This window comes from Trachymyrmex cornetzi, unplaced genomic scaffold, assembly GCF_001594075.2.
Source record: "Trachymyrmex cornetzi isolate Tcor2-1 unplaced genomic scaffold, Tcor1.1 scaffold157, whole genome shotgun sequence".
Lineage (NCBI taxonomy): Eukaryota > Metazoa > Arthropoda > Insecta > Hymenoptera > Formicidae > Trachymyrmex > Trachymyrmex cornetzi.
In genome coordinates, this window is record NW_017296168.1 from 275085 (window position 1) to 302839 (window position 27755).

Below are 27755 nucleotides of genomic sequence, written 5' to 3' on the forward strand. Positions count from 1 at the left end.
CAATTTTCTACTGACAAGTAATTGTATTTTTATTAGAATAAAATATTTTCTTCATTGCTAAACTATTTGCTTCAGGATAATTTATTGGAACAAAAAACAAATTTATTGTGGCAAGTAATTAATTCTTTCAATCAATAAATTACAGTTCAAGAAAATATATTTACTTGAAACAAGTAAATTTTTTCTCTGTGGAGGTACATAGAATTGTACTCTATTTCTTTTTTTATTTTGTGATAAAAATAATTTTAAAAATTATAATTCAATATATTTCTAAAAATTAATAATAAAAAAAAAATAAAATTTAGCAATCAGTTTTTTTTTAATGATCGATTTTACCAACATCGATGTTTTCTTCTACGATGAATCGGTTAATTAAAAATCGGATTGGATCACAATCGATTATTATAGAATCGATGCTTTTCTTGTACATCGCCCATCCCTACTTTGGTCTCCCAATAGTCCCAGCAGTTCCAGCGGGAGAATCGAAACGCAGCGTTGGTAATTTCCAATATTGCCAACTTTATCTCCTTTCCCAATACCAACCAAATCAATTTTCGAACGCAGCCAATATCTCGTCGGTGTCTGTGGCTATGTAGTAAGTAGTTCAACGGGCACATTTGTTGCTTGTAAAGGCGCTACATTCTGACAACCTAACCTTGAACATTCTGCAGTGAGAATCAATGAGTAAAATATGAAGATTATGTCATTGAATGCTTTGACGTTTTGATAAACAAGATTGAATCATGGGTTTATTTGGAAAATCACAGGAAAAAAATCCTAAGGAAATGGTGAGTTTCTTTAAAATATTCCTTTTTGTTCTCACATATTAATTGGTATTGATCATTTTATATAGGTCCAAGAATGGACTCATAAATTGAGAAAAGAAGGTTATCAACTTGATAGACAGGTTAGAGGTAAGATATGTAAAGAAATTTTTCAAGAAGTCTTTAAAATTGAAAAATTTTATCACATTTAATCAGTAACAATCTTAATCTTTACATTGGAAATCCAAAATATTGAATTAACAAGCATTACCATTAGATTATACATAAGATAGGAAAATGTTGAAATCTTTATTTTCGATAAAATCTAGGAAAAATATAATTTTAGAAAAATTTTTAATATTTTCATAAAATGTTTAAAATTTTTTAAATTAGTCTAATCTTTCCTCTCTTTTACGTTTTTTTTTCATTTTACATTAACAAAAAATACTCATTCTGATACTATTAATATAATCAATCTTTTTTTTGTATAGCGATTCAGAGAGAAGAAGAAAAAGTTAAACGTTCCTTAAAAGAAGCAGCAAAAAAAGGAGATAAAGATGTATGCAAAATCCTTGCAAAAGAGATTATAAGGGCTCGCAAAGCTTGTAATAAGATTTATACTTCTAAGGCACACTTAAATTCTGTATCATTACAAATGAAAAATCAGTTAGCAACAATCAGAGTTGCTGGTTCGGTTTCTAAATCCACAGAAGTGATGCAAGCAATGCAATCTTTAGTAAGAGTACCAGAAGTAGCTGCAACTATGAGAGAAATGTCAAAAGAGATGATGAAGGCAGGTATTATCGAGGAAATGTTAGATGAGACAATGGATTCTATTGAGGATTCTGAAGATATGGAGGATGAAGCTGATGAAGAAGTTGATAAGGTAAATCATTGATTAGTAACATAGTAACAGAATAAAATGAAATGATTTTTATTTTATTGCTTATTTTATGAATTAGAGCTACTTGAAAAATTTGTAATTAATCATTTTTAGAATTTTTTATTAAAATTAATATACATACATAAATAATCACATTTTAATATAAAAGCTATATAAATGTAATTCTTTTATATTCTCTTAGATTTTATGGGAAGTCACAGCTGGTCAGCTCGGTACAGCTCCCGCAGTTGTCACAGAAAATCCTGGAATTGCTTCTACCTCTGCAGAAGAGGAAACAGAAGATGATGACAAAGAACTTGAAGAGATGAAAAACCGATTGCAAAGTCTTCGCAGTTAGATAAATAATTAAATAATTCAAAAATATTTGTATCATACAAATGTCAGGGAAATAAGTATCTTAATAACATTTATTAAATAAATAATACAATTTATATAAATAGTAGCACTTGCCTATTTATCGTAATTATGTTATTTCGCTATTTAATGTAAATATTATATTATCATATTGTAGATACTGTTTCACTTTGTAGAGCAAGCATTGTAAGCACTGTATATCTACTTTCACATTCATTATTAAATAATTTTTTTATTCTTAGAATTACGAATTATTATGAAAAATTGTTGTGTAAATTAAGGTTAAAAGAATAAGTTACATAGTAAAATTAAAAAATTTTTTAATCAAAATTACAAAAGAAAATTACAAAGGTGATTGAATTAAGCTTTTAAGAAATCTTTAATTTTTATCATTTTTTGTATTTTATCAATATAAATTTATTTATAAATATAATAGAAAAACTTTGCATTTGGTGTTTAATATTAATCTTTTTTTGTTAGTTCGTAATATAATTTTATGTTTAGCTATTTGCTTATAAATTTTCAAATTATTTATGAGTTGAAGTGAGAAAAATACAGTTGCAGCAAAATAAATAAATTATATAATACAGTATTTTTAACAACTTTATAGTGAAATGAATATTTTATGTTGAATAATATTGTTAACAAATAAATAAATTATAATATATATTTGTATTATTATTGCAATATATCGATGTTTTTGTTATGAGTATATAACCATAAAAACACACACACAGGCATTGATTGAATAAGCTTTATTTAAGAATATTTCCTTCAGAGAAAATAATTCGGGCTTTTTTTTGAATTATTTTTTTATTAAAGAATAATTCTGTGCAATTAGTAGTGTTTCTGCGCAAACATTGTTTAATTAATAAACATAATAAAAATTAAATAGGAATCAATTTGTCAAATCTTTTTCACTTAACATAAATTTTATTTGTAATGACATTGTTACAATTATTAATATTTTAACGCCTTATATATAAATACATAGCAAAAATTTTCTTCGTCTACGGACATACACATACTATGTACCGGGAGTGACCATTTCTCTTCTTTTATAAATGACAATTTTTATAACAATGTGTTGTAGAGGAGAAAAAACTGTGAAAATATATATATATATTTTAAAAAATGATTAATATACAGTGCTGTATCTGGCATTTATATAATTTTTTCTGTAAGATCTGTGTTTATTTTATTTGGCAGAGAAACTGTGTTTAGATACTCGAAAGCTATCTTTAATTATAATTATCTCTTTTCGGTCAATCGTTGAATATTTTCAACAAATTGAGAAATGATCATCATTTACAAATAATTTGCTTGTGGTATCCATCTCTATTAAAAATAAAGGCAGTTTCAAAATAATGTTGTTTATAACATTTACCATCAAATATATTATCATAAATCAATACAGAATACGTTATCTAAGAGGAATCAAAATGTTACAAGTAAACCACAAAATACGAAAATTATCATTATCTTACAATTAGAAGGAAAAATAAAACTATACACAATACTTATTTTTCCTTTGTAGCACAGTTTCTTTGTCAAATGCCATTTTTACACTATAAAATGAGAGCGTCTATAAGTATGTAAATATTATGTGTATGTATGTACAGATTGGTGCACGAAATGTCATACTATTTAATTATTTCCTTAAAACTATATTTGCGAAGTTTCAGGTTTTTTTAACTATGTAGGCAAATTCCGTTCCGCACTTTGTGGAAATTTTGTTAGCTGTAGCATCACGAATAGGAATTGGACGGAGGTGAAGGCGCACATACCAGTTTATAAGATAGCAGATAACGAACTGTTCACTCATGGTGAAATTAGAATTTTGATTTCACCATGTGTTGACTTAAAATGTTGAGTATAAAGTAAAAGTTGTATTGTTTTTTGCGAAAACAAAGGATGCGGCAAAGACGCTTCCATTCACATCATGCATCATCATGTGTTAACTGAAGATTTGTGTCGAAAAAAAGTCAAATACAAGGATTCTCCAAGAGATGGTAAGATAAAACGTCAGTTATATTAAATATTATCCATTAGAGACAATTTTGCTAATTAATTCTATACCAATTCTGTACCAATTTCGTTAAAAACAAATATGTTATATGTGAAGCAAATGGTATAACATTTTATGCGCCATCTTATATATACACACATACACACACACACACGCACGCACATGCAACACACGCACATACATATTGTTAATATAGAATATGTAGTTAATTATAATGGTACGTTTTTTTATGCACTAACTAGTCTATTCGTAAATTAATTGTTTTTCTTTCTAATTGGATTCAGATATTAAACTTGTTACACTTTTGTCGATATAATTAAATAGAGCCAGAACTAGTATGCGCTGAGGAGACGCATTTTTTTTTGCCTCGAGGGCGACTTGGGTATCATAATGTCTAGTCCCGACTCTCTAAGGGTGCGTTACACATAACGTCCGCAACACTTGTGTATATCACTTCATCTTTGTTTGACATTCGATTACAACGAGGATAAAATGATGCTCGCGAGCGTTGCGGACGTTAAGTGGAATGCACCCTAAAAGAGTTCTTCAAATCGATAGCAAAAATAGTGAATTACTAATTTATGTAATTTTTGTAAAAGAAAGATAGTTATAGAATGACTTTTAGAAAAATATTTTAAATCTAAAAACTTAGTTTACGTACTCTTAATAATATTAATTAATGTATCAAGGACCAATTTCCATGAGTTAAAAATGTATTAACGCGATGGCGGCACATAAGTCTCACTATTTTAAATGTTGAATTCAATTAATTTTCGTACAACAAAAGAATAAATTATGAACTTTTTACATATCTGATACGTTACAATATTTCAAATCATCGGCGCAACATTATTATAAATTTCTTTGCCCCACTCATGTATACAGAATCTTTTTAAGTGTTACATATTTTCCAATCCAAATTAGTTTCTAATTATTGGCCCTTATACTTTGAAAATTTAGTTTCCATTCAGCTTTTACCTCTGTTCTAATAATAAGAGGCGTCATTTCCAAATTAATTGTACAATTTTTCGCAAAGTTACATAAAGAAAGATGTTAAATTACATCCGTTTTTCGGCCAAAACGGAAAAGTTTCAAGATGTACAAATTATATATATTGAATTAAATGGCTACTTAAGCAGATTCGAATGACATATCTCTGCGCGTGATCTAGATGCTATGAAACAAAAGGAGCGGGGATGACGATAGGCGAGTCGAAATGTGCAACTCGGCTGTAGTCTTAATTTAGACTATTTAAAAAAGTGATTATATAGAATTTTCTCAATAAATGCTACATATTTTTTCAGGACATATGGTAACGCATACTGGAGATATTAAAAGTATTAAAAAAAGACAATCATGACGCTTTTCATATTTTATTAGGGCTGCGTTCCACTTGACACTCATAACGCTTGCGATTATCATTTGTTCTTCCTTTTTTATAAACAACAGAAATGAAATGATTCCACAAGCGTTAAAAGCATCTAGTAATTCGTCTGCGTATTTCTACTACGCCTTCGGTATACGTATAGAAATTATAACAAAATAGTGCCACAGTAAATACAGTACTTATATCTTATTGCGTTATATAATTATGGCGTCAAATTGTACGTCTTGCGGAATTTCTCTTCTCAAAAAGAAGTGTTCACGTATTTAAATAATAAGATAAGCGAAATATTATTCGAGTCAAATTCGACTCCATTTGAGTTTAATATGATATATAATTTGTACATTTCATAACTTTTTCATTTTGGCCGAAGAACGGTTCTAACTTAACATCTTCCTTTGTATATATTTTTATTATTAATTCGAAGCAGCTTTGTGTGATGTTATATGTAAATCATTGGTAAAACGATATTGTGAAACAATAATATTGCTATTAACTTTAATGCTTAAATTATATTCTTGCCATAAATATTAAAAAATTTTGCTTATATATACTATGGGCTATTTAATTAAAAACCGGTAATTAAAAATCATAGGAATTTAACAAATTATTATTGAACATATTATTATAAAACATAAAATTATAATTCTATTTCAATTTTTGGATTTTTTATTTCTTTATTTTCAAAAGCTATTTTATAGTATCTTTTTCTAATCACTCGCATTGTTCAAATAAATTTTTGGGGTATTCTTAAACGTTATCTAATATAACATAATTGAAGAATTTATTTCATTAAGAAAATATTTTAGATAATAATTTTCGAAAACATATAAATTTCAGCAATATTATTTGAAAATTTCGTCAAACATTGTTTAATTAACAAAATTATGAAAAAATTTTGAAGAAAATCTCGATTCCAAAATAGTAAACAAAAGGTTTATAATTTCAGAGTTGATCAATTACCATGTTAACAATCGATAATTTCATCATCGCTCTAGCCTGTGTTGGTAACCGATGCATCAGTGGCGTCATTTTTTTGAAGAAATATTTAATCTCGCTGTTGATAGGAAACATGGTTCTTTTCATGGTTTTCGAAATTTTCTTCTGTCGTTTTTCTTTCTTACTTGAAATTTTCTTCTTCATCAGTTTTTTTTTCTCTTCTTCGAAATAGTGTTCTTCCTTTATCTACATCATATTAAGAGTTATTAAAGTCACATGGATTATTATTCGTGAACACAATTACACAAATATAAAACTATTTCTCATTTATTTATCATTAATTATTAATAATCAGTTTTGTATATATTAACTATCATTTTATAACAATTATATATAATTTGTTATGTGTATGTAACTGAATTATGCTATATTTAATTTATAAGTGAAGTTCATTCATATAGAAACTTAATTGTTCTAAATTATTGATAACGTTTTAATTACAAAAACTACAATCGCGAAATTACAAATAATTATAAATAACTGTTATTTCCACACATTTGGAATTGTATATTTGTAATTGTTATTATAACAAATATGAAAATATTTTATTCAACTAACCTGTACTTCACTTTCAACATTCAATAACTTCGAAGGAATCACTTCTTCCTGCATTTCTATTTCATTAGAATTTAAAGTCTCATCTACAGGTTCTGAAGACACTTTTAGAAATTCTACTAAATTTTTATCTATATTTTGTTTCTCATTTCCCAATATAACGGAAGTTTGGCCGTTATTATTTTCCCAAATTTGTTTATTCGAACTATTTGTTACGTTTTTTGTCTTATTTTGCTTCTTCACCTTTGATAATTTTTGCTGTTGTTGCAATCGTTGTGGTCGCTGTTGTGGTCGCTGTTGTGGTCGCTGTTGCTGTGATCGCTGTTGTCGTGATCGCTTTTGTAGTTGCTGTTGTGATTGCTGTTGTAGTCGCTGTTGTTCTTGACGCTGTTGTTCTTGTTCTGGCAAGTCTATTTTGATCAATAATCCCGGAGGAATACTTGATAAACTGTGAACTGGTATTGGAGCACCAAGAGTTGATATATCGCCCGTAAATGGTACTATAATTTTCTTAATGTTTGCCTGATTATTTGCAACATTTGAAGAAATATTATTAATTGTAATCGGCTGCAATTGATCTCCCAACTGAATCTTCCAATTAGTTGCAGATGGAAGAGGTAGTTTTTTAATTATTTGATTGTCCAAATAATTGGGAACAGGCCTAGGAATATTAATGGAAGTCGGTCTTCGGGATTTTCCTCGTTTTTTTGCCAATGGCGCAGGTTTATTATCGATCTTGGGTTTTTTGCTAGACACTAATGGTCTCTCACGCTTAAGCGCCTTGGAAGGATCTTTGCTATCTTCTCCAAGGTCCTGATCATCTTCATTTTGCTCTATAATATTTTCAGATTCAGAAATATCTTTAATTGTAGGTACTGCATCACATGGGCCAATTTTGTGAAAACTTTGGCCGGTCTGAAAATGTTTTGAACAAAGTACAAGTTTGCGTATTTGATTGGGAGACATTTTGAGTATATCTTCCCTGCCCAAGAATTGACACCAGCGTAAACATCGACCTATTTCGTATGCCGGGAATGGATGAAACTTGTAACGTTCAATTTTGTTTCTTGGATCGGATCTTGACCGACCACAAGCTGCACAAGCTTGGCTTTCCAATACCGTAATAGGCAGTGGATCTTTTTTGCACTTACCTGAAGGACTGAAAAGTTTTGGTTCAGCCTGTAACTCAGTAATAGATTCTGTTTGGTTTTGTAACTCAATTACAGATTCTTTTCTGTTATCTGGATTACGAACTTTGGGAATTGCATTTTCTATTAATCTTCCCTTAAATCCTGGCATAAATTGCGAACGATCAAAATGTTTGGAACAGATATAGCAGTAAAGGATTTCCTTTCTTGTTAATCTGTAATAAGAGTCCACACCAACAAAGTCCAACCATTGGAGGCAGCGGAATTCTTCTCCAGGAAAATGGTGAAAGGTTGTTCCGTCGTAATCCTCTGCAGGTGGATCTTTTCGTGTTTTTCCACAAAGAATACATGTTATATTATACAAACTCTGTTTAGGATCATAAATCGATGGAACTGCCGTCAAATTTAAACGGTCCATATATTCATTAAGAAAATCTTGCGGCTGGAAATGCTTGGAGCAAATCATACGCTGAAGAAGCTGCTTTTTTGAGAGTTTGTATAGATCCTCACGACCACAAAACTCTAGCCAACGACAGCAACGAGTTTCATCATTCACTGGAAAGCCGAAAAACATGTATTCCTCCTCACGATTGTTGGGGTTCAGGCGTGAACGACCACAGACGACGCAAGGATGTGGCATGATTAGGATATTGCAAGTCTCAAAAGCAAATAAATCTGTATAGTTCAAAATTGCAGTTATAAGTCTGAAAGATCAAACAGTTTTTTTAATCTTTCATTCTCAGAATTTTAGCTTGAAAATATGATTTTTGAATCCTTTTTCTTCATGGTTGAAATAGTAGCCCATAGAGGAATTCTCAAATTTTTTCTATCCATAGTTTACAGTTAAAATTGTGATATTCAAAATGTCTTAAAAATTTCTTTTTTTATTTAGAGTCAAACAGCAAGTTTTTTAATCTTTTTCTCTTTAAAATTGATGTCAAATGACTATCAAATTTTTTTCTTTCGTAATACAATTACAATTGTTCTCAAAACTCAAGAGATTTTCAAATTAAGTCTTTTTTTCTTAAGATACAATTGAAATTATAATTTCTAAAGATTTTTTTCAAAGGAGAAATTCTTTCTCTTCGAGGTTGACAACACAATATTATACAAAACTTAACTTTGAATTTTGAGATAGAACTCTATTTGGAACAGGTCTTCGAAATATGCTATCGTTACACCTGAAAATAATTCAACTTATGTTAAAGATTTATAATAATATTTACAATAAAAATAAATAAATAAACAAAAGAAAATAGAAACGAATTAAGAACACCGATTTTTTTTGTTTTACGCCTTTATTATTGTACACTTATTAAAAATTAACCTTTATAGAACGGGAAATCACTACAACGACGTTGAAACAGTATATTTGAAGTCAAGGAATACAATGAATTATAATAAATAATAAACTTACTCAAGAAAAATCTGTAAAGTTTAAAAAATAGACCCGTCTTCCGTTCTCTAAAGGTTAATTGTTCTCTGCTCTTGTGTTCCTTAGATTCAAAAGAGGTTAAGTACAGAAAATTTTAAAACTCTATTAATAAAAATGATAACAACGAAATAGAACTCAATTTAAAATTGATTATATTATTTCTTTTACAATTTCATAAAACTTGCGATATTTATTTCCATATTTTGCTGCAGTTTTAAAATTTGTTTCGCTGAAAGACGTAGGATGATTTGATCTTACCTCTTAATTAAACTTTTTCATATAACGAATAAAACTGAAAGAGAACTTCGAAGTCTGTATTTCATTAAAGTTCAAAATATCTGTATTGTTGAAAAGATATTGTAAATTTATTTAAGGAGTTTCCCGCACTTGTTGCGCTTTCGTACAACGATGATGTAGGGTTATGCTTCTTTGCGCAGCATCTGGAGATTGAAATAGTAGTAAGTAGACTAGTGGAATAATCTAGAGTTAACCTACAAATATTACAATTTGATAGCTGTCAACACTTGTTAATGCGTTATCGCAAGATAAAATAATATAAGAGAATGAAGAATATACGTAAGTATATATGCATATAAATAATAAAATTAATATTGTTGGTTGAGAAATAAATACACAGTATAGTAACAAAAATATTATTCATTAAAAAAATTGTGCCATGGCAATAGCAGAGCACTGTACAATAATTGATTACATATATGTAGTAATTGATTTATATGATATTATATACCTTTTTTCAAAGGCATTAGCCTTTTGAAGAAAAATATCCTAGATGGATTTTTTGAACGTCCTTTTTGATTCCATTACAATTATAAATTTTTATGTACACAGAGAGATTACAAATAAATTTTTTATGTATGTATTCAATCTCCAATTCAGAGGATCAAACTTTGTTAAGTTTTATCTGGAATATATTTAAATGCTTTAACGTATTACAATAGATAACATATCAGAGACTTTAAAAATAATGCTTCATATGAATTAAAGAGAGAAAAAGAGAGAAAAAGATTATATATATATAATTAGATATATATAAATTTCTATAGACAAGTTTCAGAAATTTAAACTGAAGAGTTTGTATGCACTTACACAGCATATCGGTTTTTGTATAATATGTAATTTTCATCTTTTCAAATATAAATTTAAGATAGTTTACGTATACAAAAAATTCTTTCGTTCGATTCTATAAGGTTAATTTATTTTATCGATATTTTTTTTTCATACCTAAAAATCTGACAAATCAGAGATTTAAGAAGTCAAGAATTAAGTAAGATTTATCTATTAAAGAGGAAAATTGGCAAGATGACAGAGAATACTAATAATCCTTATGATATTAATGGACAACATTTCAATTCTGACATGTATTTTCAAAAGTTATTAAAGGTAAGTTAATTTGAGAAAAGTTTTATGAGTTAGTTTTTATTTTATTCATTACTTTGTATTCATTACTTTTTTATTTTATCTAAAATAAAATTGTTATACACATTTTAAAAGAATATATCTTGTATTTTATATAATAAAACAAACATATTGTTTACACTTTTCTTTGGATTATTTATCAGGAATGCACATTAAAACAAATTATGGATCACGAAGCAGAGATTCTAAAAAATACTCAAGCATTACATTCAGATATGCAGACCTTGGTATATGAAAATTATAATAAGTTCATATCTGCTACTGATACTATACGCAAGGTAAATCATCTTTTGAGAAATTATTAGATTTGTCTTTAATTTTTTAAATACATTTTAGATGAAAACTGATTTCAAGGAGATGGAAGACAACATGGATCTTTTAGCACAGAATATGGAAAGCATCACTTCTTTTTCAGAGCAGATCTCTTCAACTTTACATGGAACAAGACAACAAATTGCTAAACTTTCCTCTGTACACACTTTGTTGAAAAAATTACAATTTCTTTTCAAGCTACCTGGCAATCTTAAGGATAAAATAAACGAAGAAAAATATGCAGAAGTACATATTATATTTTTATATATGAATATATATATATATAATATATAATGTAATAATAATATAAAATCTTTTATATCAATTCTCTCTTAGTTTTTAAATTATAAATAATAAATTATTATTGCTTTTTAGGCAGTTCAAGATTATGTTCATGCGCAAAGAGTTTTAAATCAATATAGCAACATGCCATCCTTCCAAGGCATCCAAAAAGACTGTGAGGATATTTTGGAAGAATTAAAATCTAAACTCAGGTTACAATTTCATAAGAGAGATGCTTCCGCTAAAGCTTTAGCCGAAAATATAGATCTTTTGCTACAATTAAAGGAACCAGCTGATTCATTATGCACTGAATTCTTGATACATGCTGAAGAAAGATTAACAGAACAATTAGATATTTTGAAAGATATGTGCGAAAACGACATTATAGAATTCGTAGACATGGCTTCTTCAGGATTTCTTAGTGACTTATGTCTAATTGTGACTTCCTACAATGATATGTTCATAAATCGATCATTGGAAGAGGATTTAGTTGATGATTTTGAAATAAAAGCTATGGATCATTTGAATAAGTTTATTTTGAGCAATATGAAAAAATATTTTGATTTGATGAGCAAAAGAGTGGAAGATGTAGCAGATACAGCAATTTTAGTGAGAGCTCTTGATAGATTTCATCGTAGATTACAAGCGATGAATGTGTTGTCCAAGGAGACAGACTTTACTAGGTGAAGGAAAATAGACAATATATTAAATAAAATATATAAATAATTTAGAATATTTGTATAAACACACAGACACACACACACACACACACATATGATATAGACTATAAATATAATAGGTTAATATAATGTTGCAGAATTGGTACTGATCTTGTTGTAAATGCTGGCCGAAAACAATGTCGCAATCATTTGCATAGTCTGAAGCAACACTTGAGTGAGATTTTAGTGAAAGTAAGGCAAACTTTAGCTACTAAGGTCACACAGGACGGTGATGGAGGATTAGCGGAACTTCAAGCTACGCTTATTATGCCTACTATAGAAAAAATTAAAGGAGTTTTACAGGATTTATTGGTTTGTACTTCTAACTTAATTCTTTATTCAATGTTTTAAGTTTTTTACTTTTTAAAATTTTTAAATTTCTGATTGAAATTTAAAATTTATTAATAATGTTCACGTAGGCATGGTGTAAGAACTCTGTATTATTTAATTTAATATAGTTCTTAAGATTAATTCTTAATATTATGTTATTAATATTTTCTGATTTAATGTAACTTAATTTTTAATTATATTTTATTTTCTATTCTGTAATTTTTTCTGCGTGCATGCATGCGTGCGTGCGTGCGTGCGTGTGTGTGTGTGATTTTGTCATTTACAATCTTTCTTCTCCTTGCTTTGGTAATTATATTGCATTTTCTGTTTTTCTAATAATAGTAAATATGAATAATGGAAACTTAAGTTGATTATAATTGTTCCAGGTATTTTTACAGCCAGACTTGTCATTCAGCTTAAAAACGCAATTTTTACAAAGTTTCTGTGTGGATGAAGTCAGAGAAGGATTAGTAATTGGTTTTTTACATCATCTCACAGCTACAGTAGCTGGATTTTGTAACGGATCTGATGTACCCAAATTTCCACCCACCCTGTTACTTCTGCTTAGCAAAATGTGTATCGAGTACAAAGAGAGTAACGTCCGTTATCTGGTATTAAAAAATAAAAAGATTTTTTTTAATGTTTTAATTAATGACGCATCATAATAATAAATAAACTATTATAAATAAATTAACATGTATAAGTATATATATATATATATATGTATATGTATATATGTATACACGGTGTCATCAAAATGCGGCACTACCCATCCTGAGCAGGTAGAGTACACTAAACTGAGTCGAAAAGTCCTCTACCATTTTACGATTTTCGCAATGGTTTCGCAACGAGATATTAATTACTAAAATTCGCTAAATATTATTTTTCAATAATTTTTTACTCATAATACCATCAACTTTACAGAAAAATTGCAAGAGACAAAAATAATTAATTTTCTTCTTATAGAACTTCAAGAATTTTTTCAGAATTTTTTATTAACTCTTTAGTACTGTATTTTCTTATTTTTACCATCATGAGAAAATACGGTATTAAAAAATTCTGAAAAAATTCTCAAAACTTTATAAGAAGAAAATAAACCATTTTTATCTCTTGCTGTTTTTCTGTAAAGTTGATAATATTTGAGTACAAAATTATTGAAAACCAATATTTAGCAATTTTTAGTAATTAATATCTCGTTAACCATTGCGAAAATCGCAAAATGGTAAAGGACTTTTCGACTCAGTTTAGTCTGCTCTATTTGCTCAGGATGGGTAGTGCCATATTTTAGTGACACCTTGTATAATAACTAATATATTTTATTTATATTTTGCAGCTTACAACCATCGACGATCTTTTCAGTATTGATCAATATGCATCTTCAGAAAATATCATAACTCCCGGATCAGAAATGTGTAATAGTTTTCAAGAGGCTGCTCAGAATTTATTAAATCACTATGTACGAATTCAGGGATTGACAGTATCCCAAATGCTGAGAAAATCCGTAGAGACCAGGGATTGGTTACACACGATTGAACCTAGAACCGTGAGAGCTGTTATGAAGAGAGTTGTCGAAGATGTAACTGCCATTGATGCACAAGTTGCCACTTTATATGATGATAATGATGGTCAGGTCGATAGAAGTAGCGACAGTAGTAGAAAGACTCACAGGTAAAAGATTTTTACTTGAATAATTTTATTTAATATCTAATTTTCTCATGTAAATGTTAACTGGAAAATGTTAATATAAAATATGATTATATAAATTTTTGGAATCTAAATCTGATATTTAAATCTTCTATTTTGAAATTTATTATTTTTTGATCATTGAAATCAGAATACATAATAAAATTTTTTGAAAGTTATAATAAAATTTTGTTATAGTGTTAGCATATCTAGGCAACACTATAGATCAAATTGGTCATCTTATACACCTAGTCACATCGATTCTTCTCTAGTGACAAATATCCATAAATTGTTCTCTGAACGAATCGAAATATTCTCTTCTGTACAATTCAACAAGGCATCTATTCTAACAGGGATCATCAAAATAAGCTTAAAGGTGATATTAATAAAATTATAAGGATTTAAAAATGCTCAATGCTATATTTTCTCACAATTACAGTATTGATTAACGTTTCGACTTCACAGTCTTTTTCAAAATCTAGAATTTAAATCATGTTTAACAGAATTAAATGATACATACAATTACCAAATGATAAACTACAGTTGAGAAACCAAAAATGGTTAGATCTTTTTTCATATTTCATTTATTTTGTCTGTGCGAGAATGGTCTTGATGAATATCTTCAACAGAGAAATCTCAAAACTTTAGTCATCAAACAATAAAATATTATTGATGGAGGATTCATCAATAATAAAGTTTTGAGATTTTTCTGTTTGAAGATATTCATCAAGATTATTCTCGTACAGAGAAAGTAAATGAAATATGAAGAAAGATCTAACTGTTTTGGTCTCTTAGTAGTTTATCATTTGGCGATTGTATGTATTATTTAATTTTGTTAAACATGATTTAAATTCTATGTAGATTTTTAAAAAGACTCTGTGAAGTCGAAACGTTAATCAATATTGTAATTGTGAGAAAATATACAAGGTGTCTGATAATTGTTTTGACAGAGTTCGTGGACATGTAGAGCGGACTAAACTGAGACGGAAAGTTTTCTATCATTTTGCAATTTTCACAATAGTTAACAAGATATTAATTGCTAAAAATTGCCGAAAATTGGTATTCAATAATTTTTTACTCAAATACTATCAACTGTACAGAAAAACTGCAAGAGACGAAAATTGTTTATTTTCTTCTCATAAAGCTCTAAGAATTTTTTCAAAATTTTTTAATACTGTATTTTCTCATGTTAAAAATGAGAAAATGCAGTACACTAAAAAGTTGATAAAAAATTCTGAAAAAATTCGTAGAGTTCTATGAGAAGAAAATAAACAATTTTCGTCTCTTGCAATTTTTCTGTAAAATTGATAGTGTTTGAGTAAAAATTGAAGACCAATTTTCGGAAATTTTTAGCACACACACACAATCAATCTTGTTAACTATTACAAAAATTACAAAATGGTAGGGAACTTTCCATCTCAGTTTAATCCAATCTACATGTCCACAAACTCTGTCAGACACCCTGTATAACGTTTTTACATCCTCATAATTTTGCTCGTACAAATAGTCGTTTTAAATATTTTTATGTGTTGCTAAGCAAGATAACGAGCAATTTGTTGCTTTTGTTTAATATTTAATATAATATAATGCAATTGTATTGTATTTATATAGTTCAATTTTTAATTATTTTTTCATATCATTTATTATTAATGAGATCACAGTATTAAATTATTATTTTTTTGTAATATTTATTATTTTAAAAAAATTATTTTCTAGTATATAGAGGAATAAAAATTTGTACGAAATAATACTTCTAGCAGGCATTGTACTGGCGTAATAATCGCTCAGGTGCAGAGTAGTCGCAATGACAAAATAGCACGACCATTATCCACTTTATGAAGTTGATTCATCCTTCCAACTCTGCCATCGTTCACTACGCAATATGTTTCATGCTTTTGTCATGCTTATATCTAGTTGAATAAAAAATTAAATTAATTATTTTTTAATATAATAGTAATTTTTTATAATAGGATTTTAAAACATTATACAAAAAAAGAATTATTTTGTTGTATGAAAAAGTTACACGAAGTTATAGCATCATATAGTTATCAAGTTTCTTTAATATTTTCTGTTTAATTTATATATACAGACTTTCCTTGAATGCGTGAGATTACGAACGTTCAGCAAATATGGTTTACAACAAATCCAAGTGGATACTCATTATTTACAACTTTATTTATGGCGATTCGTGTCAGATGAAAAGTAAGAGAGATTTCGATTTAATTTTATAAGTTAAAATAAATAATTTGTGTGTATGTGTGTATATGGATGTATACATGTATATATATTTACTTACACTTATTATTATTTGTAGTGTGGTTCACTTTTTGCTGGACGAGATTTTAGGTAGTGCAGTCCATAGATGTCTGGACCCTGTTTTGATGGAGCCCAGCGTAGTGGACATTATTTGCGATGCAAGAGGTTGAATTATGAACGTTAATAAATTATCTTGTACAGTCGTACATAGAAATATGTCAAAATAATATGTCATGGTAATATATGCAAAGTAAAAATATCTTGAAATTATAATAGCTGCAATATTTAAATATGTATTATGTAATATATATAAAATCATAAAAGTAATAGTTAAGGATTAGGATTAAATTATATACAATAATTAATACACACTGTTTCATTTATTATAATATATAATCTCTTATTAAAAAATCCTCAAACTCTTCTTTTCATCCTTTTCTATCATGTTGTGAAACTGATTATGATTATTCCTACCTATATATCTATATATATATATACACATATATATGTTTCTTACTGATGTAAATGGTATACTGCTTGTAATAGCTTTATATTTTTAACAAGATATATATATATATTATATATATATATATCTTGTTAAAAGTATAAAGCTATTACAAGCAGTATATCATTTACATCAGTAAGAAACAGCACAGAGTCAAATGATTTTAATAAATCTGAATTCTTTATCACATTTAAAATTTTTTCGCCGAGTTCTCTTCACACTTTCAAGTTCTTTTTTTTTAGAAATATATATTTTTATTATTTTTTACATTATATATATATTATGAATAAAAAAAAAATTATATTTCATATAACACATGTAGTACATTTAAAAAATTATTTCTTATATTTTTGTTTTACTTGTTTTTTATTTTATTTACGTTATAATCACTTTTGTCATTTTATTTATTTTTTATTTTAATTTTCTATTTTTAATCTTTTATTTTATAGCACAATTTAATGCCATTACAATCTCTTTACAATACTCTAATTCATCAGAATATAGTCGATCAATTAAGAGACAAATGGGGTCGCAATAAGTTTATCGTTTGTATAGGATACCAAAGAGAACTTGTTGGTTGTAACCCCTTGGCAGTAGCTATCTCTCGACTTAATTCGGACTTCCTCTCTCTTGGGATGAGATTCATTCGGCGAGTATCCGGCCTGAACCCACGCATGGCATTCTATCCAATTTAATAACACTCGCTCCCCTGAAACGCTTTCGGCAAACTGTGACTGTAAAATTTGATTCTGAATTCTTTTACAAAGAACTGAGTTTATATTAATTATCATTCTAATCTTAAAGAAGAGGACACTTAATGCAATAAATACAATAGTGTCTACAAAATATTCTATATATTTTTAATTTCATTCACGTTTAAAAAATTAGAATAACTTAAATTAAAATAAATTAAATTAAAGGTTTATCTCTATCTTTGATATCATTTTATTTTCAAGATCTCTTAATGCATCTTAAATAATTTTATATTCTTCTAATTATAGAATATTCCTTTTTACTTTATATTATCGATCTTTGTGTGTATCAAATACATGTAATAGAAAAAATTTAATAACACATTTTTTACGTTTCTCAAATAAAAAAAAACGAAATTAAATTTATTTGAGATGCATTGAAGAGAGATCTCGAATATAAAATGATCTCAAAGATAGAGGGACAACAAACATATGGTAGCAGACACACGTGATATCTCAAGAAACACCTGTGCATGTGTAACTTGTTGGCAATTTCTCGTGGCATTCCATCTGAAGCTGCTGCTACATATAGATACCATAATACGTACTTCTAGCTACGACGTGTCAAAGTGAATTGATAGTTATGTGAAGCGTTCGTTTCAAAGGCTGGAATAAGCTTACAATTCATAAATCATCTGCGTAAAGTATTTAAAATAATATATAATATACTATATACACATATTAGAACACAATATTCTCTGTTAAAGATAGATTTTATTAAAAATTTATTTTAGATATACAACGTCCTACTTAGAGAATAGTCGTTTTATTTTCGGCTTTTCTTTAGCAATTTCTCGAAATTGGTTTCTTTTTTATGTATGATTAATACATTCACATGTCTAATCAAAAGATGACAAATGAAAAGGAAATAAAGCAAGTAATTGTCGGCATTGTGTAGTACTAACATTGCTTCACTTTGGTACTTAAAATAGACCCGCATGAGAAAGTCACGGTCGTCATAAAATCGCTATAGCGTTTCAAAGTACATAGTATAAGCGTGATATGTATTAAAGTTTTTGTACACAATTTTTTTAAAGATAAAATTTTTTTGTTCTTTTTAAAGATAAAATATAATTGTCTATTAATTTCTAGATTTTATGATATTGAAAATTTTAATTTTACATATGTTTTTCTACGACTAAATTTCAGGATTGAGAACGTTATTATGTGGTAAATTTTCTATGTCACATTAGCGTATGTGTGCGGGCGTGACAAAACTATATTTAAACACACACATACACAAATACACATCTACATAACGTTTTATATATACGTACGTATATAAATTTTTTCTTTAAAAACGTATGACGTATATTAATATTATATGCTAATTTTGTTTCAGATTCTTAAGAAATAATATACATTTTCCAGAAATAGCAATAAGGATATTTCGATTTGTGACCGTAACAATGGGCGAAGCACCATTAGAACGCTCGTTGGTGCGTTCACAAATCTAACTATCCTTTTTACGTCTTTAAACATACATTCATTAGTAAATTTTGAAAAATGTACCCATACAGCACAGAAAAATTGCAGAAACATTGCAGAATGATTTCACTGAAACATTGCAATATTGCATGGTAGTTGCGAAACGTTGCTGAATCATTGCTGCAAGATTCCAACAATGTTAAGATGTCCGCTTTTTTAAATATTACAACGAAATGTTCCAGCAACATTGTAATGTAATATATTTAGATAAATTTTTTATGAAGATTCTAAAATAAAAAATATTTTCTGTACATATATCTCGCTAACTTTAATTTTTCTACAAAAATCGCATTTCTAGTGCTTTATTTAAATATAAAAATTATATTATATCATAAAAACGCCAGTTAAACTAAAAGACTGTACTACATAAATATTATAAAAACTCATATTTTTATATTATTATTATTGTAACAATTAAAGAATTATAGTTTTGCAATGTTTGTGGAATATTACAGGCATATTACTGACATTTTGCAGGCATATTGTTAATTTATATTTCTGTAATATCTCTGCAATATTGCAACATTGCAGCAATATTACTTCAATCTTCTGTATGGGTAATTAATAGATACTCTAATGACAATTAGAATGTGTGTGTGGAATCAATTTAAATTTCGATATTTTTTGCAAACGTATGCATCTATCAATGCATGTAAATTATATATGTAATAATATCAATTTCTGATATAGATTTAATTTTTCCTGATAAATATTTGAATACAATTAATATATGATAAAGTTTAAAAGAAATATAAATTAATTAGGAAAAAACATTCTTAATTCACTAGCTTACTTGCATGTTAAGTAGTAGTGCCGTAGGTGATGATTTCAAAAATTCACTTCGACACGATTGCTTCACATGCTGGTAGGTGCAATCAACGTGAAGCTGGAATGAAAGTAAAGTATTACATATACAAGTAAGAACTAAATATTTTCTAGATAAAATTCTTTTTCTCTTAATTCCCTTAGTTCCCATTTTTAATTTATTCTTTTTCTTCGAATTCTTGAGTTAAACTTCTTGAGTTTTTCATATCTTCTTTTTATTTTAGTTTGACAATCTATATGTGGGATTATGGGATTTAATTCGCGACGAGAACGCGAGTAATCTCGTCGCGGAATTTGAATGAGGGCCTTACTGAACCGGTGAATAGTTTGATAACAGTTCCCCTCTAGATAGATGAAGGGGAAAGGAGGGACAAGATCATTCGCCGTCGGTTGGCGGACTATTCAGTGCCGCGACCGACACTGATTTCAATTGGTAAATTGACTCAGAATGAGTGGGAGAGAAAAAAATGGCAGCATGGAGTGATCGACGATGAAGCCACGGAAGTAGGGGAAAAGACAGTGGCGTAACTAGCATTTAAAAAAATGTTTAGGAATTTAAAATAAAATATATACAATTTTGTAATACACATATATTTTATATATAAAAGTAAATTAAATTATAAAATAATAATAAATAATTTATATAAATTTAAAATGTAGTATTTATGAAATTAATGGTTACCAAAATTGAAATATATGACTTATTTTTATATATTATTCCTATTTTTGTTCATTCTACATTCCCATTGCTTTTGTTTCATTCCTTGTTTACTTCTGTTCACTTGTATTATTTCATTTCACTTTTTGTAAATATGCATTATGAGAAAGGAGAGAGAAAAAAGAAAGATAAGCAAAATAAAAAGAAATAATTTTTTCTTATCATTTTATTCAAAAATTAAAAATTCATTATTTTTGTTGTCAGAGAGAAAAGATCCTAAGGATTAATTAATCAAAAAGATAATAGAAAAAGGTAGTAGAAAATACTGTCAGAAAATAACGGTAGCTATGAATGTCTCTTTTCTCGTCACCAAGCAGTTGGTTAATAGGCACTGAACGCCGTTTGAATGCTTAATGCGGCGCGCATTCTAGGATTAAATTGACCAATCATTTCCCGCGCGCACAGCGGAGCCAATTGCGCCGCGCGCTCGCGCGCCCTCCTATATCAAGCCAATCAACGGCATTTAACGTTCAGTCGTCGTCGCGTCGCTGTGCTGTGCGTGTTGCTGCAAATTGTGCTGTGTGCGTGCGTGCGTGCACCACTATATCAAGCTAATCAAGCGTGCACGGCCAGCACGACGCTCAGTCACTGCGTGCTTCGTCAGTGAAGTTTTTTTTATTCTGTTCACGTAGAACTGTAAAACACGCGCGAGAATAAAGCTGCGATTCAGCACATTTAGTGAAACGAAGTGAAGAATGTACGCGAGTTGGTTTACTTTCGTTTGTAATAATAAAAAACTTTTAATAGTTTTTTTACTTAAAAAAGTAGTACATTTATACAGAATTTAATTATTTGCTTGTGCCCAATATCATAAAGTCCTCCGTCTATTTATATATTTTCTCGGTTGGATTTTAAAAGCTTTAATTTTGTTAAATTTGCTCATCTATAATATTCAAATATCTTTGTTCCTCTATTAAAATTAATCTTCAGAAAATGATAATTAATTGTGCTATACACATGTATCTATATTATCTGTTACAATTTTATTTATATGCACCTATGTGCGTGCGTGCGTGCATACGTGCGCGCGCGCGCGTGTGTATGTGAGATTATTAATAGAAATATCTAATAGATATTTGCATATCGTCTCTGAATTAATAAAAAAAATTGTGATTACTACATAAAATTAGTTGCTTACGTACACGATGTGCTAAAGGGTTAAAGGTTACTTTCGATTTCCTGCGATTGTTTTGACAAGAATGTAAGAATTGTTAAAATATATATAAAACAATTGTTAATTGAATTTGAACGTTAATTTTTTTCTATGAGAATTTAAATTAATGTTCTCGAAAATTTTGATATTATTTTCTTTCTTATTATTAGATTCTTTAGAATTATTATTAATGTTATTTTTATATTTTTAAGCACTTTGAACAAGTTCTAAACTTTATAAGTTAAAATATTTTTTTTAATTTTTAATTAATTTTTTATAACTTTTTATTTGTAGTTGAGCTTCAACTTCTTCTTAATTAATTAACTTTTCATTACTAAATCAATAAATAATTGCTAAATAATTTAATTATTTGTAAAGATTTTAAAATATTATTTTCTTGTTAATCTTCAATTTCAAGTAAAGTACATTGAAATTAGAAGATATATTTTCTTATTCTGAAAATATACGCTCTGCTCTCTTCATGGGTCTTCGCTCTTTATCGCGATGACTTCTTCACCTCGCACACACGATAATATAGAGTATAGGATATAAGAGAGGGAAGATACGACTAGAGTTGAAATACCAATAATATATTCAGTGAGAAAGTAACTTGAGAAGTAGCTATTAACAAACAAAATTTTTTTTATATTTACTTAGGTTCAGTCAATGAAATCAGTTGCATGACACTTAGTAATTTCTTTTTAATTGTTAACATTGAGTTAATTGAATAAATTGCATGATATTATTAATTTGTTATATTTTTAAATGCAACAAATAAATTTGCATTTTTTATTTTCCAAATTATTATTACGTCTTTGTAATATTTATTACTAATAACATTACTTAATAAATTGAATAAATTGTAAGATTAAATAGTTTTATTACAATTTTATTCTAATAAATAATGTCACTATTAATATAAAATGATTACTATTACACACACACACGCATTCATTATTTTTCAAACTATTTGTTTTGTAAATAATTTGTTTTGTAATTAATTAGGTAATCCATTTTGCATCAAAATACTAAAAGCTAATTTAATTATATTAGTAACAATATTTTGCAAAAAGAATAAATAGGTTGAGGAATTTAAAAATGTAAAAGTATTTATTATAAATAGTATACAATTTTACAGCTTAGAAATTAATTAAGAAATCGAAAGAGTTTAGAAGACTTTATAAGTTTAAACTATTATGTATATAACTAATTAATTATTAATTAACAAACATTAAAATTGTTTCCTTCTTTTCTCTTAACATCATATCGTTATTATTATCATTATTCTATTCTATATAATTATGTATTTTATCTTCTTTTTTATGTCTTTGTTATCTTTCGAATGTGTTTAAACGTCTTAATACTCATATTCTCGTAGTAAGTAGTCATTTTCAAATTAAGGGAGGAGAGAGGACTTAATGAACATCGAGAGAAACCACCGACATTAGCAGAAATTGACGTTAATTGATAACTTCAACCCTTCTATTCTTTTTTGTTTTATCCCACGACAAGTTTTTGTCTCTTCTTTTTTAATCTTAACAATCGTCAATATATTAAAAGAGTTAGCTGTTTTATTTAGAGAATATATCATTATTATCAAATAAATTGAAGCAAATTTGAAAGTTTTTAACGAATAAAAAAAATTAAACAAAAAATGAATAAAACAATATTACGTTTCTAAATATTAAAATAATATATTGTTAAAATTAGATCGAATAAAGTTAAATAATGAGGTATAAAATTAAATTTCAATAAAAATAAGAAAATTTAGCATTTTTTAATATTCTGTTTGCTTATGTTTTCAATTCTTTATTCTTTTTCGGAGGTGATACAATTATTATATTATAGTCTGTGTATATATTGGTATGTAAATGTTAAGCTGAATCTGCAACGACGGTCTTTAATCCTCTTTAACGAATGATTAAAACTTAATCCGAGTGACATTAAAAAGTACGTAATAAGCAGCACAGCATATATTGCTTTTATCTATTAATGTTTTTATTTATACATCTATTCCATTATGTACACACACACACACGCACGCACACACACATTATATACATATACATATATAAAACTTCATTTATTTGAGAAATTTTATTAGAATGTCCTTATCGCGCGTACACGTAAAAGATTATTGTTGTAAATATCCATATATTATTAATTTTTATATATATTTTTTCATGTCAATTAGATTAAGCATTACATATAATACCTATACTGAGAGAAGAAAATGATTGCAATTACTACATAATTTAATTATATTAATAAATTTAATTGTAATTTAGAATCATTTTTGGTATCAACTATATACTTGTTTGATAAAAGTATAAATATAATTATTATTACTTATAACATTATAGTAATAATAACTACAAAAATAAAGCTATTAATTATAATTATTTTACCGTGCAATTATAGTTATATAAATACAAAATTTTTCTCTCAGTATCTATCTCATTTTATGGGCAGAATATCGTTATTAATAATTATTTATTTATTTATTTTTAGTCACTTATTTTTCATTATATAAAGCACAATTATTTCTTAATTTATATATTTTCTTGTAATCGTTCTCTCTTATAATAATTTATATATTTTATATTTTCATATTATTACATCTTATGCAATCTTGATGCTCGAGCAATTTCTAGCAAGACTATGAATGATGAATAGAACGTTTGAGAAAAGAGAAACACACTCGCCAAACACAGAACGCAGCGAAATCAAAGATTCAGTTGTACTCTCACTTCTTTAATCTTTCATCTTTGTAATAATATGTGCTTTGACTTAATTTTACTGTATTGTACTGTATTAATTATAAGATGTACGAGTGTTTGAAAATAACTGAACATGTGTATTTATAATTTTTGTTAATACATATATATATATATATATACGCACATATATTTACAATACATTTAAATAAATATATAAGATGTATAAAATATACTTATATATTAATATATACAAAATCTAGACTTATCTTATATAATTAAAATATGATATAAATAATAACATAATCTTATCTTATATAATTTTATTTTGTTAAGATATACATCACTATTTTTTACGTATTATTTGATACATTATTATGAAAATAATTATTATGTTACATTATTTTTAATAATATAAAAGTTTATACAAAATTAAACAAGAAAATTTGAATATATTCCAGTAATTATGAGAGAATGAGAGTGAAAGAAAGGAAGGAGTTAGGAGGGAAAGGAGAATACAGTGGGCGACTTTAATGATTTCTCGAGGCTGTTTTAATAGAGTACGTCTGCCGTTGCATCATCACTGTATACCGGGTGTCCAACTGATTAATAACTGTTGACAAGTTTTTAAATAATTTTGTAGGTTTTCCTTCAGGAAAGATGTGGTGAGAAAAAAATTTTTCAACGTAATTTTATAATTATTTACCATGTAATTTTCACCGTAAATTTATAAATTTTCAACGCAATTTTACAATTATTTAAATTTTACAATTATATTTTTATAAATTTTACTTTTAAAATATTATTTATTACTATATTAATTTGTATTATTATTTAACATTTATATACATTTTGTGGTAAAAATTATTTAAAATTTTCTGTAGTTAAATTTTATAATATTTAATTCATATATAAAAAAAAGCAATAATCTTTCTTTTTTTTTCTATTTTTCCCTATTTTTCTTTTTTGTCTAGGAGATAGACAGCGCATATATACATGTAATAAAAGAAAAGGAGAAAAGAAAGAAAAAAACAAACCAAACTACCAAAAAACGAAGAGAAAAGAGAGAGAGAAAGAGAGAATCTTAATTAATCCTAATAAGTCCATATTGCCGGTAATACCCGGTGAGATTAGATAATTGGCGGAGGAACTCAATAATTCACACATGACTTGTACGACACATGTTTTTCTTTTTATTATTGCACAAAATAACCTGTAGAGTTTTCCTCCGTTATTATCGTATGAACGGTTAGTGACAGATGTAGCGATAGCACATTTCATGTATAATGTATGTTTCATATATAATATATGTACATAAAAATTTTATAGAAAAGGGTACTCAACTGATTTGTTCTATTCTTTATTAAATTCTACAGATTACTAAAATTTATGTTTTATTGCTTTATTTTTATATTTTATAATATAATATATGCACGTGTGTATTTTGTTTACAGGAAGCATTGAATAACAATTCCTAAAGGACTTTCTTTGAATAGGAAGATAATATTAATCTTTTCTTTATAATTATTTATAATTAAAAATTGTATAAAAATAAATAAATATTTATAGTATAACAATAAATAAATATTTATTTTTCCTATTTTATCTTTTATTATATTTTTACGTTATGTTATATATTTTATTTGCAGAATAACTGATCTCTTTGAAGCTTCAATGGAAAAGGAAAAATTAAGTCCTGTCCTGTTCCTAAGTACTAGTGCCGCAGGAGTGATTAGGCTGCATAAGACATTACCGTATCTCCTGCTGCTCAAGTGCTTATCAACGGGTCGGGACGCTTGTCAACTTTTATTCATGATCTAACAAGCAACAGAAGATTTGGATACTTTTATTTTGTTGTTTCATATTATTTAAAAAATGTTGTAGAGCGCATTTTTAATAAAAATGGATTTATTTCTCTTATTTTTAAAATATTCTTTGTAATATTATATAATAACAATAATAATTATATAGTAATAATAAAAGTTATGACAATAATCTAGCGATTATATTTAACATATATGTATAATGATTAAAAATAATTAGATTTATATGTGTATGTATGTTATATGTATATAAATGTATAAAATATTTAATTATTGTAGTATATAAAATAAAATGTACAATAAATATTAATTTACAATTTATACTATATTTATATTATTGGAGTATTTATATTATTGGGTGTACCAATAAGTTTTAAAGCGTTTTTAATGAAATTTCATGTTTATTTATTTAGAAACGAAAACACACTTAATTATCAAAATAATCCCCGTCATTATCTATGATCTTTAGCCATTTTTCGGACAGCTTGCGAATTCCAGAAGAGAAGAAGGTTCCGTCTTTCGATGCGATAAAATTATCCACTCATTTTCGCAATTCTTCAAACGCTCGAAAGTGTACAACGGACAAGGCGCTTTGCATTGACCGAAATAAATGATAATCAGAAGGGACTATACGCCGGATGCGGCAGAACTTCCCAACCCAGTGTTGTTAGACTTCAAAAAATTTTGTCAAAAATGTTGAAAATTTTTATATATTTTATATATTTTACATATGTAATATATTTCTATATATGTTTACATATGTAAAATATGTAAAATATAATAAAATTTTCAACATTTTTGACAAAATTTTGCATAGGCGACTAATGATCTCCTATTTACTAGTACCGGTACGTTACTGAAGTTACATTGGACGCGCATGCGTCTGAAATCCGGCCCGTCTGACAACCTTAGAACATATATAAATGGAAGGGGCATTGCCTATACTTGCCCATGGCTCGCAATGATGCAAACATCTGTGCGAGAGAGAAAGGTAGTAAGGGATAAATGTTCTCAATGCGCATGCGCAGCATTATGTTTTACACATCTGTGTAATGTATGAATGTGTAAGAAACACTAACCCCGGATCTACAATAGGTGTTTTAAGCCTTAAGCTGTAAGAAATTGACCAATTACTGTCGAATCCGAGAAAAATAAGCGACTGTGATTCGCCCATTTCTTATGG

The 27755-nt window shown here is 27.5% G+C and overlaps 3 protein-coding genes and 1 long non-coding RNA gene across 5 annotated transcripts; 3 read left to right on the forward strand and 1 right to left on the reverse strand.

Annotated features, from left to right (window-relative positions):
• The first annotated feature begins 635 nt into the window (after positions 1 to 635).
• Vps24 (vacuolar protein sorting 24) lies at positions 636 to 2049 on the forward strand. Its single transcript, XM_018503466.1, has 4 exons — positions 636 to 788; positions 854 to 914; positions 1256 to 1650; positions 1850 to 2049. The coding sequence occupies exons 1-4, from the start codon at positions 744 to 746 to the stop codon at positions 2003 to 2005; spliced, it is 657 nt and encodes a 218-aa protein (XP_018358968.1). The 5' UTR covers positions 636 to 743; the 3' UTR covers positions 2006 to 2049.
• A 4326-nt stretch (positions 2050 to 6375) lies between these two features.
• Positions 6376 to 8958, reverse strand: LOC108758478 (probable serine/threonine-protein kinase samkC). Its single transcript, XM_018503465.1, has 2 exons — positions 6993 to 8958; positions 6376 to 6620 (listed from the first exon to the last, which is right to left on the reverse strand). Exons 1-2 carry the CDS (start codon positions 8775 to 8777, stop codon positions 6381 to 6383), a joined length of 2025 nt encoding a protein of 674 aa, XP_018358967.1. The 5' UTR covers positions 8778 to 8958; the 3' UTR covers positions 6376 to 6380.
• Positions 8959 to 9834: 876 nt separating this feature from the next.
• On the forward strand, positions 9835 to 16864 carry Vps51 (vacuolar protein sorting 51). Of its 2 annotated transcripts, XM_018503463.1 has the most exons (11): positions 9835 to 10148; positions 10835 to 10973; positions 11153 to 11287; positions 11346 to 11567; positions 11697 to 12286; positions 12421 to 12634; positions 13039 to 13263; positions 13986 to 14320; positions 14534 to 14711; positions 16425 to 16537; positions 16650 to 16864. In XM_018503463.1, the coding sequence occupies exons 2-11, from the start codon at positions 10893 to 10895 to the stop codon at positions 16759 to 16761; spliced, it is 2205 nt and encodes a 734-aa protein (XP_018358965.1). In that variant the 5' UTR covers positions 9835 to 10148; positions 10835 to 10892; the 3' UTR covers positions 16762 to 16864. The 2 variants fall into 2 exon arrangements, with proteins under 2 accessions (XP_018358965.1, XP_018358966.1); XM_018503464.1 differs by lacking the exons at positions 16425 to 16537; positions 16650 to 16864 and adding an exon at positions 16096 to 16209.
• Positions 16865 to 21368: 4504 nt separating this feature from the next.
• Positions 21369 to 25739, forward strand: LOC108758480 (uncharacterized). Its single transcript, XR_001939950.1, has 3 exons — positions 21369 to 21576; positions 25211 to 25414; positions 25724 to 25739. It is a non-coding gene; the product is annotated as an uncharacterized LOC108758480 (long non-coding RNA).
• Positions 25740 to 27755: the final 2016 nt, after the last annotated feature.

What these genes read in the sequence shown, in the direction of transcription:
- Vps24 (XM_018503466.1), top strand. Translation starts at nt 744, where the DNA reads ATGGGTTTATTTGGAAAATCACAGGAAAAAAATCCTAAGGAAATG. An exon ending in AAAAAAATCCTAAGGAAATG is followed by an intron (nt 789 to 853) that starts GTGAGTTTCTTT and finishes CATTTTATATAG; the next exon opens with GTCCAAGAATGGACTCATAA. An exon ending in CTGATGAAGAAGTTGATAAG is followed by an intron (nt 1,651 to 1,849) that starts GTAAATCATTGA and finishes ATATTCTCTTAG; the next exon opens with ATTTTATGGGAAGTCACAGC.
- LOC108758478 (XM_018503465.1), bottom strand. Translation starts at nt 8,777, where the DNA reads ATGCCACATCCTTGCGTCGTCTGTGGTCGTTCACGCCTGAACCCCAAC. An exon ending in ATGTTGAAAGTGAAGTACAG is followed by an intron (nt 6,621 to 6,992) that starts GTTAGTTGAATA and finishes AATATGATGTAG; the next exon opens with ATAAAGGAAGAACACTATTT.
- Vps51 (XM_018503463.1), top strand. Translation starts at nt 10,893, where the DNA reads ATGACAGAGAATACTAATAATCCTTATGATATTAATGGACAACATTTC. An exon ending in ATTTTCAAAAGTTATTAAAG is followed by an intron (nt 10,974 to 11,152) that starts GTAAGTTAATTT and finishes ATTATTTATCAG; the next exon opens with GAATGCACATTAAAACAAAT. An exon ending in AGTAGTAGAAAGACTCACAG is followed by an intron (nt 14,321 to 14,533) that starts GTAAAAGATTTT and finishes ATTTTGTTATAG; the next exon opens with TGTTAGCATATCTAGGCAAC.